General features: G+C 35.6%; 2 protein-coding genes across 2 annotated transcripts in view; one reads left to right on the forward strand and one right to left on the reverse strand.

Annotated features, from left to right (window-relative positions):
* Positions 1–3821: 3821 nt before the first annotated feature.
* On the forward strand, positions 3822–7449 carry LOC108673446 (ubiquitin-conjugating enzyme E2 J2). The gene is made up of 4 exons (XM_018161281.2): positions 3822–4397; positions 4908–5142; positions 5356–5484; positions 6131–7449. The coding sequence occupies exons 1-4, from the start codon at positions 4111–4113 to the stop codon at positions 6179–6181; spliced, it is 702 nt and encodes a 233-aa protein (XP_018016770.1). The 5' UTR covers positions 3822–4110; the 3' UTR covers positions 6182–7449.
* Positions 7450–8372: 923 nt separating this feature from the next.
* Positions 8373–21693, reverse strand: part of LOC108673426 (dynein axonemal heavy chain 5) — a 75450-nt gene continuing 62129 nt past the window's right edge. Inside the window, 9 exon segments of the mRNA XM_047885445.1 lie at positions 8373–8959; positions 9441–9623; positions 10771–10923; positions 11264–11395; positions 11614–11694; positions 12881–13040; positions 13779–13901; positions 14144–14283; positions 14977–15171. Coding sequence (XP_047741401.1) covers positions 8756–8959; positions 9441–9623; positions 10771–10923; positions 11264–11395; positions 11614–11694; positions 12881–13040; positions 13779–13901; positions 14144–14283; positions 14977–15171 — 1371 coding nt within the window. The 3' untranslated portion in view covers positions 8373–8755.

The following is a 21693-nucleotide window of genomic DNA, read 5'->3' on the forward strand; positions in this document are numbered from 1 at the left end:
GTGGACACAATTGAGCACTATCTGCTGCATTGTCAGCGACATGCGCAGCCAAGACTAGACCTGGAAACTAATTTAAGATGTATAAATGTACAATTCTCCCTGTGTGAACTTTTGGGGGGAGGGAACTTTAATGATGATGTGCAAAGGAAAATCTTTCAATTTTTGACTGTTTTCATTTTGAAATCAGGGAGGCTCAGTGAACTTTAGATAGGTGCCAAAATATCAAAACAAAGCTTATATATGTACAAGTGTATCTATGTATATTGTATATATTTGTGTACGTGCATAATCTATGTCGTTCTATGTATATAAATCTATCTAACTTAACTGTTGAATCTAGTGCTCAGTTCTGAGGAGCAATGATCATGTCATGTGCAACTTTTCTGAGTGACTGCATACAGTCATCTGTGTTCCGTGTGCATGTAACTTATCCATGTCATGTGTAAATTCTCTCTTACATGCTGTCAAGCTCATCTATCACTTCTATTGACCTTGTACAAACAAGGACAAAGAGGCCAGCTTTCCTTACCAAGAAGTCCAACATAACATAAGCTCTCTGGCCCAACGGTCACCCTTGCGGCTGTCCTGTGGCTTTCAGTCCACCCAACGTGGACACCTTGAAAAGAAGAAGAAGAAGGTGATGGTCTTCTGACTTGAATAATCACTTGATTGCTTAATAGGTGTTGAGTTTATTCTGGTATTAGGCCTCTTCTTGATCACTCCCAACGTATCTCCAATTGGCATGGGCGGACTCTTGCGTTTCCGACGTATTTCTCTGCGTCTGCAGTTTGACAAGTCGCCGTCTTGGAACTGGAAGGAGTCGCATCATTTCCGCCGGCGATCTCACTTTCACAGAAATGTCTGACTTGAGAGTCTGTCATCGTGAAATCTAGACGTGATGCGTCTGGTGAAGCACCCGGGTCAATCAGATCTTGGCTCTCAGGTGTATTGTCAGTCCAGTGATCATCACTGAGAGATTGTTAACACTGACAGTCTGACACAGTCACAGGACACAGTATACAAGAGAACAGAGAGGTTTGCTGACACGTCTTCTCTCGACAACGGTTCAAGTTTCTCTACGTCTAGTTACTCTAGAGTCTAGACTCTAGAGCCTGTTGAAGGGCTGACACTTTCGAGTTTCGTGACGATCCTCCAACTCGGCAACTCCAAGGTCCAACCTCCGTTTATTTAGGATGCATTGTTGCCAACTTTTTCACAGCGAGAATTCCAGATTGTCTAGCTCAAAATACCATAAATATACCAGAAATTATATTTTTCAAAAACAGACTAATAGAATAGAAGTGTCAGCAATGAAGGAACAGACCCATGAGCCATGGCTAATACCTTCGCTTCAAATTTGATTAAACTATTTGTCAGAAATGTTGGATAGAAAAAGTAGAGACATTTTTATCCTCTTAATGTGCATTTATCTGACTTGACAAATAATTTGCCAAATTGAACACGTTATATTTTTTCCCTCTGTTTGAAACATTGTGACACTTTTCTTTTCCAGTGTTTGATTACATTATCTCTTTTCTGTGTTAGATTGCATTAACACTTCTTCCTTTTTTTATCACAGTGTGGCACTTAATTCTTCTGCCCTTTCCAGTGGTTACAGTTACAGATAAGTCTGTTCAGAGTACCATGATTGGCGCAGAGAGGCACGGGTTTGATCCCAGCTCTGTGTGACGGGAGCACAGCCGTGCACATAGGGTAAACGCGGTATATTCCGACATCGTAGGTAATTCTGTCACTTCTCTAGTTTTTCCTTTATATTAAGCTTTGTTTTAGTTCCATGCGTTCATTGATGGTTGAAATGGTGACGTCATACATTTTCGTGTCGAAATACTGCAAAAACACTAGGTCTTGGCCATCTAGCGGGAAAATATTGAGATCCAAAGAGAGACAATGCATGCCACGTGGTGAGATCATCGAAAAATGTGTCAAATTTGACAGTTGACATGGCTCTACGCGCATAGTGGCAAACCAGAGCTTTTTTAGAATCAGTTCATTTTTAATTTCCTCATTTACTCAAGATTTAAACCAATTTTTAAAGTATGATAATGCTGGTATCCAGGATATAGGACTCAAAAATGAACTTGAGGGAGAGTCTAAAAAACTCTCTGCTTTGCCACTATACTCTACGGCCTCTACCAAATAGTGAATAACTGTTTTTATTGGAAGAATATTATGGTTTGAGACTTTTAAATACGTCTGTGAATATATTAGGAATCCTTTAAGTATACTTGTATTTGCTGATTTCAAGTCGTAAATAAATTAATAGATGATTAAGTTGAGATGTTGGATTCCGACATAACTTGAATTGGACACACACAGATCGTTCAAAGCTTTGTACAAAAATTGAAATTTGCTTAATTAAAAGCCTAATAGCTGTTAATTAAAACGTAATTAAGTAGTGTTCAATATTCGTTAGTGTTCTAATTCAAAGCCGTGTTGTATCCCAATACAGCTCACACAGCAAACGGAATTCGAACATGTGGATGTTGGCAATACGTATCAGTTATAGTGGCAAACCAGTGATTTTTTAGAATCAGTTCATTTTTAATTTCCTCATTTACTCAAGATTTTAACAGATTTCTTATGTAGGATAATTCTGGTATCCAAGATACTTTACTGGTCTACTTTACTACTTATAGGACTCAAAAATGAACTTGAGGAAGAGTCTAAAAAACTCTCTGCTTTGCCACTATGGCTGTGCACCACCAATTTTGTGCACCAATAAGCCCTGAATCAAACGCCTTGGATCTCTCTGGACATCCACTAATCAGCCGTGAACCACTCGGCTTTGTCCTCCTCCGGCCTTGCATAGAACCTGCCGTGCACTAAATCAATTAATTTAATTAATCATCAACATCAACCATTGCACGTATGGACTGGAAACCCACCTACGGTGCACCACCAGGCGGTGGATCGAATATGACTTCCGGGCATCGTTAAATTACGTAATTTTATGTTCACCGCATGGTCTGCACCTGAGGTTAGGTTTCAGATAGCATAGTTCTGTTCCAAAATTTATCGTCCTGCGACAAGTGGCTGTTCGACTGAGGGCTGGTTCGACCCATGGCCTAGATACAGACTGCTTGAAGTGTTGAAGGCTAAGTTGCAGAAGGCAGGAATCATGATGGTCCATTACATCCAAGGCAGTGGTGGTCTTTGGCAGGCGACCGGTTTTTAATTGTTTCAGTGGGGCCGTGGGGGTGCAGCCATAGGCCACAAAATTTACTCTTGGATAAGCTCTGGAGGAAATGCACAGCTTCTCCATGCATTAACTTAACTCAGCCTCAGAGCTAATAGCTGCAGACCATGCTTGAACTCTGTAGTCCAGATAAGCAACACACAGCAGAAAGAAATAGCACCATAGGTCTTCAGCCAATGCTTAAGAATGCTTGCTCACAAGCAAACAGTTCTTCATCCAGCTGTACCAACCTTGGCTTAACCTATTCATGCTATCTTGGCTCACAACCTTCTTGCAGCCAATGACTGGCTCTACCAGCACACTGCCTTTCTAATTGTCTGCTGCCAATGAGGTTAGGTTTGGACTGCTCAGGTTTGTTTTGTGTGAAGAAATGTTGCAACTTGTGTAGGTTATGTCTGAACAGGTTAGGCTGGAAGAGGTTTGGTCAGATGCAGTATGGCCATGCTTATCTTTAGCAAGCTTATTTTGTGGCTGTGGACATTGGCGCTATGGCTCGGAGCACTTGAATTCATAGGCTGTTATGCCCTCTAGCATTCTTATGTATCGAAAGATATATGAACTAGGTGTGAAGTTTGAAATAGCTAGTTTTATCTAGTTTTTGGCATGCACCCCGTTTCAGCACTGCCTCCCCCTACCGCCCCCTTCTTCCTCACCACCCCCCAGGTCTTTCCACTGCCCACAGGCTACCCACTTTGAAAACCAATGCTCTAATTTTTCAAATCCACTTTATATCAACACCCATCATTTTCCATTCTTGTATCTCCTTTATTTTTTCTGCACTTGTGTGTACAGACTTTACAAGCTACTTTCCAAGAATCCATTTTTTGCATTCATTTTTTTTATTCCAATATATCCCTTCATATCCCTTTTTGCTTCATCTCTGGATTGCAGTAATGATCTTCAACTTTTGGATTTTCATTGTGCCTCCTACACCACAAGGAAATAAGTTTCCTGCAAGACTGTTACTTGTTTTAGGCCTTTCTCATTGGCTGTTACCACACAGTGAATTATTGTTGAAACTGTTCTTTAATATTTCATTCTGTTTCAGAGTGACCATCAGCAAAATGAGTAAAATTTCAGCTGTGGCAAATCATCGTTTGCGCTCTGACTATCTGAGAATGAAAACAGATCCGATACCCTATATCAATGCAGAGCCTTTACCATCCAACATTCTTGAGTGGTAGGTTCAAAATTTTGAATAAACTTAGTTCTGACCCCAGGAATTTGGAATTTTACTAACATAATATTGTCTATATACTAGTATTACACGTCATTTATTCTTGTAGTTGTGTACCTGTTTTGCTAATATATTTGTTCTAAATTTTAACTATGAGACATCTGACAAATGATAAAATTTTTAATTTGCACTAGTTAGAAGGAAAAAACTTGGTTTTGAAGCTATTTTTCATACATCAACAGATAATGCTTTGTAAACATTGACTCAAGTTAAAAGCTTCCACAATATTTGAGTTCATTGTCATCAACCACTAATATATAATGAATGAAAGTTTTTAATATTGATTAAACATAATTTGATTGTGAATTGTGATCATTCATGGAATAGATGCCCTAAGATAATATCTTCAACTGTACAATCTGAAATTGGAGGAAGTTCACATTTTCTGTACCTCGGAGCTAGTTAGTTCCCAAAATTTTCCATTGAATTTAACCTCTGTGCACAACATTGCAGGCATTATGTGGTGCAAGGTCCAAAAGACAGTCCTTACTATGATGGGTTTTACCATGGCAAGTTGATTTTCCCAATGGAGTACCCATTCAAACCACCCAGTATCCTGATGACTACTCCCTCTGGTCGTTTTAAGACCGACACTCGACTTTGTCTTTCCATGTCTGATTTTCATCCTGGCCGTTGGAACCCTGCTTGGTCTCCAGCAACAATCCTCACTGGTCTCCTTTCCTTCATGGTGTGTGACTTCATTCTAGTAAATTACTTAAGTCCAAAAAAATCAGATCCAAATTAGAGCATTAGATATGCAAACCTGTGCACAATGAACTTTCATTGTGCACACCATTATCTTATAAACCTTTGATTATGTTATTGTTAAACAACTCAATACCCAAGTTGTTGAGTTTTTGTATAGATTTCTGCCAAAAATTAATAGAAAACTTGATTTCAGCTTGAAGAGGCCCCCACGACTGGTAGCATTGTCGCTTCAGTAGAAGAGAGGAAAGAAATGGCCATCAAAAGCTGGCAGTTTAATCTAGATAATAAAATATTTTGTGAGCTCTTCCCCGAAACAGTGAAGGTAAGTTCTTATTTAATTTTAATGCTTGATTAGTATCAATTGCTGTGAAAATTACATTCCAAGTTTATAGCCGCAATTGCTGCAAAGCAGTATGAATTGTAAAAAATCACAATAAACCTGATGTGTTTTTTTTATTAATTCTGATCAGCAAATTTGTCTCATAAGTAATGTATTAACAGGACACCAATTATTTCTATTAGGAGATGAATCATAAGACATTGGGTGAATTTTTCGGAAGGCTTTGATAATTAGAAAACATGCTCTTATATTATGTCCATTTAAATGTAGTTGAATTTCCCCATCGAAATTGGTGATTATTTTGACCTATAGGTACTCTCATCACCATGCAGAACCAGCAAAAATCAAGCTGGCTAGTTTTAGTATTCTGTAATAATGATATTAGTCCCAGAATTCCATTTCAAATTAGCCCCTTTTGATGCGTCCAAATTTTGTTATGTTGAATTTTTTATCCAATGTAATCAGATTTTTGTGTGGTGATTTGCAAAAATCTGGTTTTGTTTTGCATTTGCAAAAACGGTAACATGTGGCTTAAGAGTTTGTCTTCTCCATTAAATAGGAATTCCCTCCAAGTAGACACTAAGTTGCCAGCACTGCAGTTCCACTCATAGTCCAATTATTTTTCCAGATAATCAAGGAGAAACAGCAAAAACGTCTCAACGAGTTGGCAATGCAGTGAACACTTAATCTGTCAGAAAATCATGAAAGAATGAATGGCCTATTTAATTTAATTGTCAATCGTGCTGCACCATGCATTCTTTCTGCTCATCTGTGCCCTTCTCTTCCCAGACCAAACAATATGAATCTTTGAGTGTTAGTTAGGCCGTTAAAATATAAAGTGAGTATAATCCGTCAGCTTCACTCATCACCCTTGCATTATCCTAACCTACTACCTAACCCTACTACCTACTACCTAACCCTACTACCTACTACCTAACTTCATTTCATGCTGCACTCGCTGCCGCTATCTATGGCGTGCATATCTTGAGTGCTGGCGCTAGAATTTATCCAATATGGCTTCCTCAGTAGTGCCCATGTAGTTTCAAACATCCTCCAGATGTGCCTTAGACTGAACCGTGACTTTTTAATATCAATAATCAGTATGTTAGAATAATTCCATCAACCTGAAGTTTTGTAAGAGTATGATGCAGTTGTGAGCAACTGATGCAAGCAGCAACACCCACCTAATTACGTCAGCTAGTAGCTGGAACTTGAGCCTTCAATAAGCACTCATTAAAATGACTAATCCCTTTATGAACATTAAACGACCAATAATTTATTTAGGCTGTCAATTTTACTTAGATAAGAGAAAAAGAGGCTGTTAGGTAATAGTGAACATGATCTCGAGAGCAATTTTTTAAACTTAGGGTTAGTGAGGATTTGTAGTATTAGTGCCTAGTTCCTAATGTAATTTATTTTAAGGACGATCGGTTTCAAACCCTATAAATGACGAAAAAAATGTGATCTAAACAATTCAATGTTCAATTTCCATCATTCATTATCATACCTGCTCTCTTAAAAAATTGAACCATACATTTCAGTTAGCTCTTGGTTTAATTATATTTAATTGAACTTATCATGTTTAAGATCATGGCTCCTATTCATGCTATTCATGTATTGTACAGTTATGCTTACAACGGTTGCATTATTCAGACGTCATTAAGCCGTTATCAGCAGTGAAACGAGCGCTGGGATCAGCTAGCTGGCATGGTATTCATTTCGGATAAATAATTTGTCCGAGCAACAACTTAGTTACGAGTGTTCAATTTATTTTGAAGCCGATTTCATAACGAGAAGCATTTAATGAAAAGAATATTCGTCATTTCATATATTTATTACGATAGTATTATGATAGTGATAGATTTTTTAATAAAATAATGGTAAAATTCAGCTGTCAATCGTGCTACGCCTCGATTATTAACTTAATAATAAATATATTTCAATATTAAATTACAGTGTGTTATTATTCATCAGCATTGGGTTATACGAGTACTTCGTATTCAAATCATCATTCATTAAGGTTCTAATAATGTTGTTAGCCCAATATTGGAATTGAGAAGTTATTACCATGGCAAGTTGATTCACACGGAAAGTAGTGGTAATAATATATCCCCTCTTATTCTACCTTTGCTTATAAGCCAAAACAAGTTTAAGTGGCTTCACTTGTATGATGTAATTGTATGAGATACTTGATAATAAATATCAATTATCCTAAAATTTAAAAATAAATATCAATTAAGACAAAATTTCTTGATTTCGTTTGTATTCAGCATTAATTTGAATATATTTTTTGTTCTTTTGGCATTTGAGCTTACAGTTATTAAGGCTAGTTTGAAATAAATGATAGACATATATTCAAGTGCATGAACAGATTTAACTAGGTAGTGTTGGTTGGATATTATTAGATTTTTAGTAGACCGTAATAAATATTTCCAGTATTCTGTCACATGCAAAGGGTGGGACATTTTTCCGTAGTCCATTGATTATATTACGTTAAGAAAACTCTTCGTTTAAGTAAAGCACAAGAAGCCTGCTCTGCCTTATTGTTTCACAGAAAAAAAAAACGTACAATTACTAAGTCATCGCGTAGGTTCTATTAAATTCAATTACAGTAGAACTGCTAATACTTAATAAAGATATAACATACAAAGAGCAATTGATATCTATGAATTACACGAATGTTATCCCGATGTTGCCCGGAATGAATGATTCCTACAATTTCAGAAACCCGTTTCTATGAATAAAACTAACGTATGCTCATAAAGGACCCGTTCAAACTTACATAGAGCATTAAACTCCACGACTCCCGCAACAAAATGTGACAAAATATTTCAGATTTGCCATCTAAATGAAATGTATAATATCAATTTAATACGCTAACTTTTTTAATATTGTCCAATGCAATGCCATATTATTTTTCCAATCTGACTGGCCTCATGCCAGCACGATAAATGTAGCAGATATACTCCCAAATAGCCCTACATACTTCCGGTACCAGGCTTCTAAAAAGCACTACCAAACTTCAAACAAATATATTGGTGGTGTATAGACCATAATCTTTGCTTTACATTTGATTTACATTTATTTTTTAGCCACATAGCTCCATTTCCTAATTCTAAAATAAATTCTGAATTTATGTGGAGACGGAGCTCTCTTTACACCAAGTGAGACGGTGTAACAATAATTTCAAACGACGTGTAGCTTTCTAAAACTTTTAGATGATGCGACGGAATGATCTTCAATGTGTTTTTGTTTATTTGATGTCGCACAGCAGAGCTACGCCTCGTAACGTCCAGTGAGAAGGAGGCAAGTCTGTCTCGAGATCAATGGAACCGATGTAAGTCGCATCTGTTCGGTGTGGCTTGCGGTAAATCGGACACTCATAAAGTGATGGACTCTTGCCACAAGTTGTGTTCAAGGCGTAGAGGTAAACAACTGGCAGAGGGTCGTACAATACCTGCAGTCAAATTAAGGCTATTATACGCTTACCAAAATATTAGTTTTGATTGGCACCATAATGGGTACCTACTAAAATTGACAGATTGACAACAATAAATAAAACGCACTGAACGAATTTTAACATATCATAATTCTTCTCACCAGCATAATACACTAATTGACTGGGAAATTTTAATTATGCATCAATAACGGCATTCTTTCATCAACTAGTTAGACGAAAAGTCCCATTGCATATTGATGCCAGTTTCAATTATTCACCCATGACTTAAAATCATTTACGACTTTAAATAAATCATATATACTGGATATATTTGTCAAAGATTGAACTAAGTTAAAAAAATAATAAAATGATTGAACTACAATTATTCCATAATTTAGCAAAATTAGAGCTTAAATTTTAAATTTTGCGACCCTGAATCGAGCAATGACGACTAAAAAACGTTAGAAAATACCTGCTAACAACCTCTTAAAATCCCCACCTTTGGTTTCGATTCAATGAGCCTGCCTTTCTTCTTATCCCAAGCGGCCCCTTCAAGGTAGAGGCCGTAGACGTAGACTCCTTCAGGTGGAGGCTCCTGCAGGTCCTCCCGAGTAAAGCGAGTCACGAGGTTCTGCAGGACGACGCAGTCCAGCGACCAGCCTTTATGCTGCCGCGTTACTTCCTTTACGGGAATTAATCGATATAATTCAGTCCTAGTAGTGATTTAATCCTAAGTTATGGATCGTATTTCCTCATTTGATATTAAGCGAAATTGCCAGATTTAGATTCTGTTCCGTTGAGAATCATGTTATTAGTCATGAATCTCCCCTTCACGCAGCTAAAAAGGCATCATGAACGTCCACTTCATCCAGCTAAAGTTATGGCATGAACATAAACTTCATTGATTTAAATTAGTATGAACCTTCACCCGTAGTGACTCGAATTCACAACTCGCACTATCATTTCTTGTGTACATAATAATTATTTTTATTAAATCCCCAAGCTCGTTGTACACCATTTTTTTTGGCTTAATGAGACCTTGTTAGCTAAAATTGAACTATTTACTTCAATGATCATTATTATGCAATTGTAAAATATCAAATAAAAATTATTACCAATTTTCATGCATGAGCAATATTCGTCTAATTCTGATTAATAAAAATTCAGTTAACGACAAAATACTTTTAGATTTTAAAAAGGGTCATTCAAAAATTGTGAATTCTGTTTAGTGTGCGCCAGCAGGCAACATTAGCCGTCATGCATTAGCTTAATTTTTCTGGTCAGCATAGACGCGTGAACTGTTAAGAGTGAGCTGCCAAGTTCTTCTCTAGAATTCAATTCTTATAATGTAATTTTAATAATGTAATTAATTTCAAAGCTAACTTTCGAAACGGAATTACCGCTTGCTATCAATATTCCTCCGAAATTGTTTTATGCTATTTTGTCATATCATTGCTATGCTATGTCATGTCTTTATTCTTACGACCATCACGTATGCAAGTGTTGGTCGGCACCATCATTCTTCAATCCATCAAATAAAGAAATTGAACCTTCATATTCTTTACTCCAACCCACATTATACATATTTACATTAATTAACTAGGAAAGGGACGGCTGTTTGTAACTTCTAAATCCAATCTCAAACCCTTTGATCCACCCTCATTCCTCACGCCTCACGCAACTACAGTAATATTACAGCATAAACTTCAAGTTCACACAGCTAATATTATAGCATGAACTTATATATACATCACGCATAATCAAAATGAACTACCAACACATGGCTATTTGTTTGCTGTTATATTACATAATTTTAAATGAGATTTTGCCTGTCTCATGGCCGTGAGGAATCCTTGCGGATTGAAGAAGCCCGTGATCCAGAAAGCTTTAGGCCTTCCATGCATGTACCAGCGCCGGAACTGTGCGTCGCGCTCCAGCAGCTCCGTGAACCAGAAGCCAAGAGTGCTCGACTCCCACGAAATCTACAGCAATCAATATCATGGAAAAAGAATTTTTCAGTTTTATAAAACAACGTAAAAGTATTTTCAATATGTTTCTAGCTTTTGTAAATGCCCAGTTTACTATAAAAAATGAGGCCGAAGGTCGACTCAATGTTTGCGATGAAGCATAAATATTTTCAGCTCAACAAAACTTTAGTTACCCCAGTAACCCCACTTAGATAACTGTTGATATGGTATTAAAATGTCTTCGAGTGATGAATTGCTTCGCCTATTCCAGCATACCTACTTTCTATGTTACGCGTTGTAAGCCAAATACTTGAATTCTTGATTTCAAACGCATGATTTTTCCTCTCATTCTCACCTTACGCCACTTTTCAGGAAGCCTCGCATCGTACATGGCATCGAGTGTTTCTTTCAGCGTAGCCGACATGATAATTGTGCCTTCAATAGCAAGCTGAAGGTCTTGGAGCGTTTGTCGAACAGTGCGCAAAACCTTGAGTGAGACTTGATTACTGAAGTATAATTCAAAGTGGCAACCATTTATTATGACTTATTTTCATTCCGTTCGTTCCCTCTTACGTTAGTCTCATTGCAAAACTCGGTAGTTGCTTCAATAACATTTGCAGATAAATTCAACGTAAAATCGAGGGTTTTTATCTTAAATCCCATTAAAATCAAGTTTGAATAGAGTTAGCTACAATGCTTACTCACCCGAAGCATTCTGCCGAGCTCCTGTCGCAGGAATATATTCATGGGAAGTATAGCTCCCATTCGTTGCAGCGCCTCCTTGACCTATGAGAGTGGTTCAGTTCCGATAATTTGATGAAACTTTCATAACACTTAGCAGCCCAGAAAATTGATTTAGAACTTTAAACGAGTCAGGGTCTAAGACTAGTCATGCGTCTCTACAATTTCATCAAATATATTACAAAAATATACATTTAAAATTACTTTTTAAAGACAACACTTCCAAAGAATCCAGTATCTCCAATCTTACAGATGTACAATGAATTTCTCATCTAATTTTCGAAAATTAAGAAAATTTATTTTTAAATTTTTTTAATATATATAAATTTTTTTTTCAATTATTTATTCTGTTAATTGATTCATGCATTGCCTCTGATATCACAAAAGTGTGCAAAATTTCAGATCAATTAGACTGGTAAAAGTGTGTTAAATATCAGTTATAAGATTTGTAGCTGACAAAATTATTTTTTCAATTTTTTTAATATTGAAAAAAAATTGTAAGTTTTTAAAATCATTTATTTTGACATTTGATTCACGCATTGTCTCCAACTTTACACTAGTGTGCAAAATTTCGGAACGATAGGATAAGTAGAAGTGTATTAAATTTCGATTACAAGATTTGTAGCAGACAGACAGACAGACAGACAAACAAACAAACAAGAAGTGAAGGTAAAGAGAAGTGTTGTAAAAAACGCTATTTGAAGTAAAGTTAAAAAGAGGTGCTTGGGCTTAGAAGCTGCAGTTATGTCTTCAAAGTTATGATGAAAGTTTTGAAAAAGAGGGGCTTTTCAAATAGTTTTTACTGTACATGCGTCAACAACACAGATTATGCAGGGTGACACAAAAAAAACAGAGCTCATAAAAAGTTGAATAATTTCCACAATACTCAAGTAATCCTGTTATTTGTTTCAGATTCATTAAGAAGACGGATTGATCTAAGAGTCTACCACGTGTGAGCTTCGAGATGCCTTGGACTACAGAGACATAGGTTGTACATAATTCCATAGAATTTTTGTTTCAAACTGAATAAAATTTCAGGAGTTATAAGACTTTTAGTGAGCTCTGTTTTTTTTGTGTCACCCTGTAAAAAGCGGGGTCAGTTAAATATCCTTCAATATTTTCTGATAGATTTTTTTACCTGCTTCGAAAAGTTATTTATTTACTAGATTTCCAAGGCTGAACGCCTCCCTTAAGTAAGCGGAAAAATGTAAATAAATGCAAAAAAACACACCTCGTGCTGTACATAGTCGGGCGGGAGTTTGGCAAGCATGTCTTCAGACAGCGCGTAAACTACTGCCTCTCTCGTCTCCCCAGTCCGTTGGCCGCCTCCTTCCTTAGGTTGGATACTCAGTATTGTCTGAAGGATGTTTTTGGCTGTGTTGATGTAATACCTGAAATGAGGGAACTTTTTGCTGAGAACGAGTTTCTGCTGCACTTATCACACAAAGTTAAATTAAATGGCATTAGATAAAGTTTTTTTTTCGAATGAAAAGAATTTGGGGCTCATGTTAACATGGAATAAAAATCAGAGAATATATGAACCTTCTCCTTCAGATACATTCCAAAATTTTTTGTTGAAAAAACACCTTCATCTCTAAAAAAATGTTGTTGTAAACGCTCACATTAATCCTTGAAGCTTAAAGAAGGCCATGTTATTTGGGGTGCATTTGAATGTCCACTGTACTCACGCGATGTCTGCATCAACGTTCAAACCAAACATCGCCGGAGTGTTTAATCGTGAATTTAGTTCAAATTGCCCCGGATAAAAGTCGTGGATGAAGACTACAATAATATAGAATTCACTACAATAAGATAGAATTCACTACAATAATATAGAATTCATTACAATAATAAAGAATTCACTACAATAATATAGAATTCACTACAATATTATGGAATTCGCCACAATAATATTGAATTCATTCCAATAACATAGAATTCATTACAATAACATAGAATTCATTACAATAATATAGAATTCATTACAATAATATAGAATTCACTACAATATTATGGAATTCGCCACAATAATATATAATTCAATACAATAATTTAGAATTCATTACAATAATATAGAATTCATTATAATAATATATAATTCATCCCAGAGAGCAGGTACCGCCACTCACGTGATATCTGCATTAGCATGCAGGCCGAGCACCTCGGGCGAGTCAGAGGCGGGCAAGGTAGAAACGAACTCCAGGTAGTCAGCCTGACTACGGCAGTTGGGCAGCCCATAACCTTCATAGAACCTGCAGTGCAGTAAAGCTTGGAATTCAATGCAACTGCACGTAATATATCAATTTTATAACTAAAATTTCGAAAAATTTCCAGACTCAGAACCAATTCGCAATGTAAATTCAATTGAATTAAATGGCGATATTAATAAGGTAAATGTAATATAAGGCACAAACTAAGCGATTCAGGAAAGGTAATCTGCATTATATCAACAATCAACAGTCTTAAAATTAATGATGCCATAGAAGTGCTGCACCTGAAGTCCTGCGTCAGGAGTCTCTCATTGAACCACACGTGCATGAAGGTCAGTAGGAGCCTCTTATCGAAGTCTTCAGTGACGCGCCCACCGAACTGAATCTCGCCCAGCATATAGCACACAGTCACCCACGACACTCCCTGCATCATAAGAAAAGAACTCGTAAGAAAGTTCACCCAACATGTAGCACACAGTCACCCACGACACCTTTTGCATAAAAAAAATACTCTCAAGAAAGATCACCCGGCATGAAGACCAATCACCCGTGACACCCTCTGCATTAAATACTCCTAGGAAATAAAACAAATTTTGACCTTTCAGTGCCTCACACCTGAGGCCGACACATTTGATGTCTCCTGAATGAATTTTCGTTTATTGCTCAATTCAAACCGGCAAGTTGGATTCCGATAAAATTGCATTTTCAATTGTTGTTTGATGAAATTCAGAAGTAACGTAGACATTGAAACAGAGACAGAAATCGCGAACATGCAAGTTGAGGATGCGTGTCACGACGTTCTTATCTCTGTGACTTGTGTAGAAAACAAAATTTTATTCACAATAATTAGAACACGGACATCTTACAATATGTTCAAATCTTAAACTTTTACGAGGAACATAACAGCATAAATCAAGAAATTTATTACTGCTTTTAATGAAACTCGTCACTGAACAACGAAACCGTAAACCATACCTAACATATTATGTTAACTTTCATCATGAGCTTTTGATGGCATAAAAGATTCTTCCGTTGTTAAATTTCAACAAATTAGAAAATCCGTAAATTATTAGCCGAACATAATCATTTCAATATAGTTTTAGTAGAATAATTTTACTTTTTTGGGATCGATGTCATCCAAATGGTTCTGTATGAACTGTACAGAGGCTTGGAAATCCGCTTGGTTGAACTCGTAGGCAACATTCCATCCTAGAGCGCCGTATTTCCTCCTCTCCTGCACCACCGTGTACAGGAAAGCTGTTGCGTACAGCAGCCGCGGCCACTGCGGCAAGTTCGTGTAGTCCAGCAAGTCCTGCAACAGCAAAAATGAGAAGAAATAAATAACCAGGATGTTTGAATGGGATAAGATTTCAAGAATTTTTGGACAAAATATATATCCATTATCAAAATAATATGCGTTTAAAAATTACTTTTTAAAGACAACACTTCTGAACAATCCAGTATCTTGGATGTTACACATGTACAATGAATTTTTAATTTTATTTTCAAATATTGAAAAGAAAAATTCTTTTTCAAAATTTTTTTAAGATATCAACATTTTGTAAATTTTCAAAATTATTTACTCTGTCAATTGATTCATGCATTGTCTCTGACTTTGCAATTGTGCAAAATTTCAGATCAATTGAACAGGTCAAATTGTGTCATATATGGATTATAAGATTTGTAGCAGACGAAATTATTTTTTTTATCTTTTTTAATGGAAAAAATGTTTTTTTTTTAATTCATAAAATTAATTATTCTGTCAATTGAATCATGCATTGTTTCCAATTTTACGCAAGTGTGCCAAATTTCAGATCGATTGGACATGTAGAAGTGTGTTAAATATAGATTATAAGATTTGTTACAGACAGACAAACAAACAAGAAGGGAAGTTAAAGAGAAATCTTAAAAGTAAGTTACTGAGCTTATTACTATAATCTTAAACTGAACACAAACGATTTTTTCTAGATAACGCGATCAAACGATAGGAGACTTAAATATATTATACCCAAGAATAAATAAGATATTACTGGGCATATCAATATATTCTTCAACTGAACACAAGCAATTTCTACGTGTGAACATGATCAAAGGTTAGTAGACTTATATATATTATACCTTAGAATATGAAAAAAGTTACAGAGCTTATTGATATAATCTTAAACTGAACACAAGCGATATCTTCTAGTTAACGCGATCAAACGGTCGGAAACTTAAACATATTATTTCCCAGAATAAATTAAAAATTACCGGGCATATTACTATAGTATTGAACTGAACACAAGCAATTTCTGCTTGTGAACACGATCAACGATAGGAGACTTAAATATATTATACCTTAGAATATAAAAAAGTTACTGAGCTTATTACTATAATCTTAAACTGAAAATAATATGCGTTTAAAAATTACTTTTTAAAGACAACACCTCTGAACAATCCAGTGTCTTGGATGTTACACATGTACAATGAATTTTTAATTTTATTTTCAAATATTGAAAAGAAAAATTATTTTCCAAATTTTTTTAAGATATCAAAATTTTGTAAATTTTCAAAATGATTTATTCAGTCAATTGATTCATGCATTGTCTCTGACTTTGCAATTGTGCAAAATTTCAGATCAATTGGACAGGTCAAATTGTGTCATATATGGATCATAAGATTTGTAGCAGACGAAATTATTATTTTATTATTTTCAATGAAAAAAATTTTTTTTTTAATTTATAAAATTAATTATTCTGTCAATTGAATCATGCATTGTCTCCAACTTTACGCAAGTGTGCCAAATTTCAGATCGATTGGACAGGTAGAAGTGTGTTAAATATCGATTATAAGATTTGTTGCAGACAGACAGACAGACAGACAAACAAACAAGAAGGGAAGTTAAAGAAAAATCTTATAGCAAGTTTCAGGCAATAAAACCATGTTGACAATCTGATATGAGATGGTGAGCAGTCAAGTGATCGATAATCCTATCCCTCACAACAGATTCCATTAGCTTACAAACAACACTTGTCAGACTGACAGGGAGATAGTTGCCGGGGCTGCTTTTGTCACCTTTTTTGAACAATGGTGTTACTTGAGCTTCTTTCCAGTCGGACGGCAAAGTTCCTTCGTTCAAGGTTTTTTGAAAGAATACTGTCAATGGGCCGGCCAGAACGGTTGTTAATTCTTTGAGCAATCTGGGATGGAAACCGTCTGGTCCACATGACTTGTTGGGATTTAGAGCTACCAGGCGCTTGAGAACCTCTTCTTCGTGTATTTCAAAGCATGTTAACTTCGAGCCGACTGGGCGCTCCTCAATATCTGGAATACTGTTCAGGGCCTATACTTTCAAAAAAAGTTAAGAGATCGTAAGTTCATCAGCCAATCATTGACGGCATTTCAAGCCAAAGCCACCAATCATAGACAAGAACATATAGCGTAATTACTTACGTTCACTTAGCCAGTTTTGAAAGTATGGCCCCAAGTCCTCATCTGTGAACACACTGCTGAAGAACTGATTAAGAACGTTAGCCTTGCCCTCATCAGAGGAAATCTTTCGTTGGTCTACTTTCAAATCAGAAATACCGTCCTTTGACTTACACTTCGAACTAGCGTACAAAAAGAAGGCTTTCAGATTCTTTTTTGCATTTTTTGGCAATATTTTTTTCGAAGTTTTTCACTGCAGTGCGACAAACTTTTTTAGCTTGATTTCGAGCTCTTGCATACAGGTCATAATCAGACTCGCTGCGAGTTCGTAAATAACGCTTGTAGGCTTCTTTCTTGGTCTTTAGCTGAGTCTTAACTGCACTGTTCATCCACTGGGACTTTTTGACTCCACCAAACGTAATCTTGGGTACACAAGCATCAACTGCAAACATAACCGTGTCTTTGAGAAACGACCATGAATCAGCGACATTCATGTCCTTAATACAGTCCGAAATATTCACCGCATTCACCGTTTCACGGAGTGTATCATAGTCGCCTTTCGCAAAGTTCAAACGTTCACGCTTCCGAAGCGTCTTTTCTGCACAGCACTTAATATTGAAAAACAATGATTGGTGGTGGCTTTTGCCCAACGGAGCCTCGTGGCGAAGCTCATCTATCATTGATTCTTCACTAGTAAACACAAGATCTAGAATATTTGGGGTCTGTTTACCCCTAAAATGGGTTGGCTTGGTGATGTTCTGGATTAAAAATGAGGCTCGCACAGACTCCAAGAACAAGGATGCTGGGTGATTCCCATCTCTTGTAGAAGATTCATCTGCCCAGTCTATTTCTGGATGGTTAAAGTCACCAATGATCAACGTATGCGACCTGCTGAATGACATGCTCGGTAAAAGGCTGTTTAGTACTTTATTGTTATCAGAGGAGCTGTTAGGTGATCTGTAAATTACCCCTATGAGAAGGCTATCTTTGCCTTTTCGAGTAAGTTCACACCACACTGATTCTCTAGCTGATTGATGCTCTGCTAATACTCTGATGCTCTGCTAATAATAATATATACTTAGCATATTAATATATTCTTCAACTGAACACAAGCAATTTCTACTTGTGAACACGATCAAAGGTTAGTAGACTTAAATATATTATACCTTAGAATATAAAGAAAGTGACTGAGCTTATTAATATAATCTTAAACTGAACACAAGCGATATCTTCTAGTTAACGCGATCAAACGATCGGAGACTTAAATATATTATTCCCTAGAATAAATTAAAAATTACCGGGCATATTACTATAACCTTGAACTGAAAACAAGCGATATTTTCTAGTTAACGCGATCAAACGATAGGAGACTTGAATATATTATACCCTAGAATAAATAAAAAAAAGTACTGGGCATATTACTATAGTCTTCAACTGAACACACGCAATTTCTGCTTGTGAACACGAGCAAACGTTAGGAGATTTAAATATATTATACTGTTTATACATTCGAGTATAAAAATATACTGAGCTTATTACTATAATCTTAAACCGAACAAAAGCGATATCTTCTAGTTAACGCGATCAAAAGATAGGATGCATAAATATAATATACCCTACAATACATAAAAAATTACTGGGCATGTTATCAAAGTCTTGAACTGAACACAAGCAATTTCTGCTTATGAACACTATCAAACGATAGGGAACTTATATATATTATACCTTAGAATCTAAAAAAAGTTACTGAGCTTATTACTATAATCTTAAACTGAACACAAACGATTTCTTCTAGTTAACGCGATCTAACGATAGGAGACTTAAATATATTATACCCTAGAATGAATAAAAAATTACTAGGCATATTACTATAGTCTTCAACTGATCACAAGCAATTTCTGCTTGTGAACACGATCAAACGTTAGGAGACTGAGATATATTATACCTTAGCATATAAAAAAAGTTACAGAGCTTTATGATATAATCTTAAACTGAACACAAGCGATATGTTATAGTTAACGCGATTAAACGATAGGTCACTTATATATATTATTCCCTACAATAAATGAAGTAATACCGGGCATATGACTATAGTCCTGAACTGAACACAAGCAATTTCTGCTTGTGAACACGATCAGACGATGGGAGATCAAACGATGGGAGAAAAAAAGTTACTGAGCTTATTACTATAATCTTAAACTGAACACAAGCGATATTTTCTAGTTAACGCGATCAAATGATAGGAGACTTAAATATATTATACCATAGAATAAATAAAAAAATTACTGGACATATTATTATAGTCTTTAACTGAACACAAGCAATTTCTGCTGGTGAACACGATCAAACATTAAGACTTAAATATATTATACTTTAGAATCTAAAAAAAGTTACTGAGCTTATTACTATAATCTTAAACTGAACACAAGCGATATCTTCTAGTTAACGCGGTTAATCGATAGCAGACTAAAATATTTATAGCCTAGAATGAATAAAAAATTACTGAGCATATTATTATAGTCTCGAACTGAACACACGGAATTTCTGCTTGTGAAAACGATCAAACAATAGGAGACTCAAATATATTTGTCTTGTAATATAAAAAAATTACTGAGCTTATTACTATAATCTTAAACTGAACACAAACAATATCTTTTAATTAATGCGATCAAATGATAGGAGATATAAATATATTACACCCTAGAAAAAATACAAAAATTACTGGGCATATTACTAAAGTCTTGAACTGAACACAAGCAATTTCTGCTTGTGAACACGATCAAACGATAGGAGACTTATATATATTATACGCTAGAATAAGTAATAAATTTACCGGTCATATTACTATAGTCATGAACTGAACACAAGCAATTTCTGCTTGTGAACAAGATCAAACGATAGGAGACTTAAATATATTATACCTTAGAATATATAATAATATGCGTTTAAAAATTACTTTTTAAAGAAAACACTTCTGAACAGTCCAGTGTCTTAGATGTTACACATGTACGATGAATTTCTAATTTTATTTTCAAATATTGAAAACAAAATTATTTATAAAAATTTTTCTATGATATCAAAATTTTGTAAATTTTCAAAATTATTTATTCTGTCAATTGATTCATGCATTGTCTCTGACTTTTTGCAATTGTGCAAAATTTCAGATCAATTGGACAGGTCAAATTGTGTCATATATGGATTATAAGATTTGTAGCAGACGAAATTATTTTTTCCTTTTTTTTAATGATGAAATTTTATTTTTCAATTTATAAAATTATTTATTCTGTAAATTGATTCATGCATTGTCTCCAACTTTACGCAAGTGTGCAAAATTTCAGATCGATTGGACAGTTAGAAGTGTGTTAAATATCGATTATAAGATTTGTAGTAGACAGACAGACAAACAAACAAGAAGTGAAGTTAAAGAGAAGTCTTGTAAAAAGGATCAAAACAGGTTTTTAAACTTGGTAAGAACACCAGGGGTCAATGTAGGCTAATTTCGCTGTGGTTTCACTGCAGGTTCTCTACACCGTAGGTTTACTGCAGAAACCCCTGAGTAGAATAAATCCGTCATACATGAATAAGTTTTAACGTGTATTCCATTGCTCCGCAACATCATTTTTTTATAGACCTGAATACAACACATCAGCCAATGTGTTGCCATGAGCTGGATCCTTATTGCCAACTAGTCCCAAGCACTCGGCACTGAGTTCATTCATATTCATATATGACTCATGATCGTCCTTCTGATCCCACTTAATTTTCTTCTCATAAGATTTCGAGATATAAGCAATTTCCTGAATATTTTGATTTTTACAGACAAGATTGTGAGTTTAGAGGCTTTCCTCTTTTACGTTTCTGTGCTCTAATTACTAACTTAGCACTCATATACCATGGACGTTAACAATGTATCAAGTTTTCTCTGAACCGAAAGCGGTTGGAATACAGACTCCTGTGTAATCAAAAAGTGTATAGAAATATGCAGTTATTCATAAAACTTTTGCGATGGTCTGCCAAAATGTATCTTACAATGAATAAACTACCCGTGATTCGAAATAAGATTTTGGTTACAGTTTTTTCGCTGTGATCTTACTTTGTTTACATCATTTAGTTTCTAATGTACAAAGCATGCAATGTTTTACGGCAAGAAGTATACAGTATTACATATTTTGAGTATGCTAACATTCAAAATTTAATGCATTACGGAAGTGAAGTAACCACGCAATAACATAACATAACATAACATAGTGATGTCGGCTCTGAAGTGTAGGCCTGATGTGGCCTGTCGCCGATTCTTTTCCATTTCGTGCCTTGTTCATAGATCTAAACTCGTGTCATTTGACCGGATCTTTTCATGACTGGCGATAGTTTGAAGAAGCTACTAGACTTCCACCGGGTTCGATAAGGAGCTAGGCATTTCAAATCT

Source organism: Hyalella azteca, unplaced genomic scaffold (genome assembly GCF_000764305.2).
Source record: "Hyalella azteca isolate HAZT.00-mixed unplaced genomic scaffold, Hazt_2.0.2 contig17967, whole genome shotgun sequence".
Lineage (NCBI taxonomy): Eukaryota > Metazoa > Arthropoda > Malacostraca > Amphipoda > Hyalellidae > Hyalella > Hyalella azteca.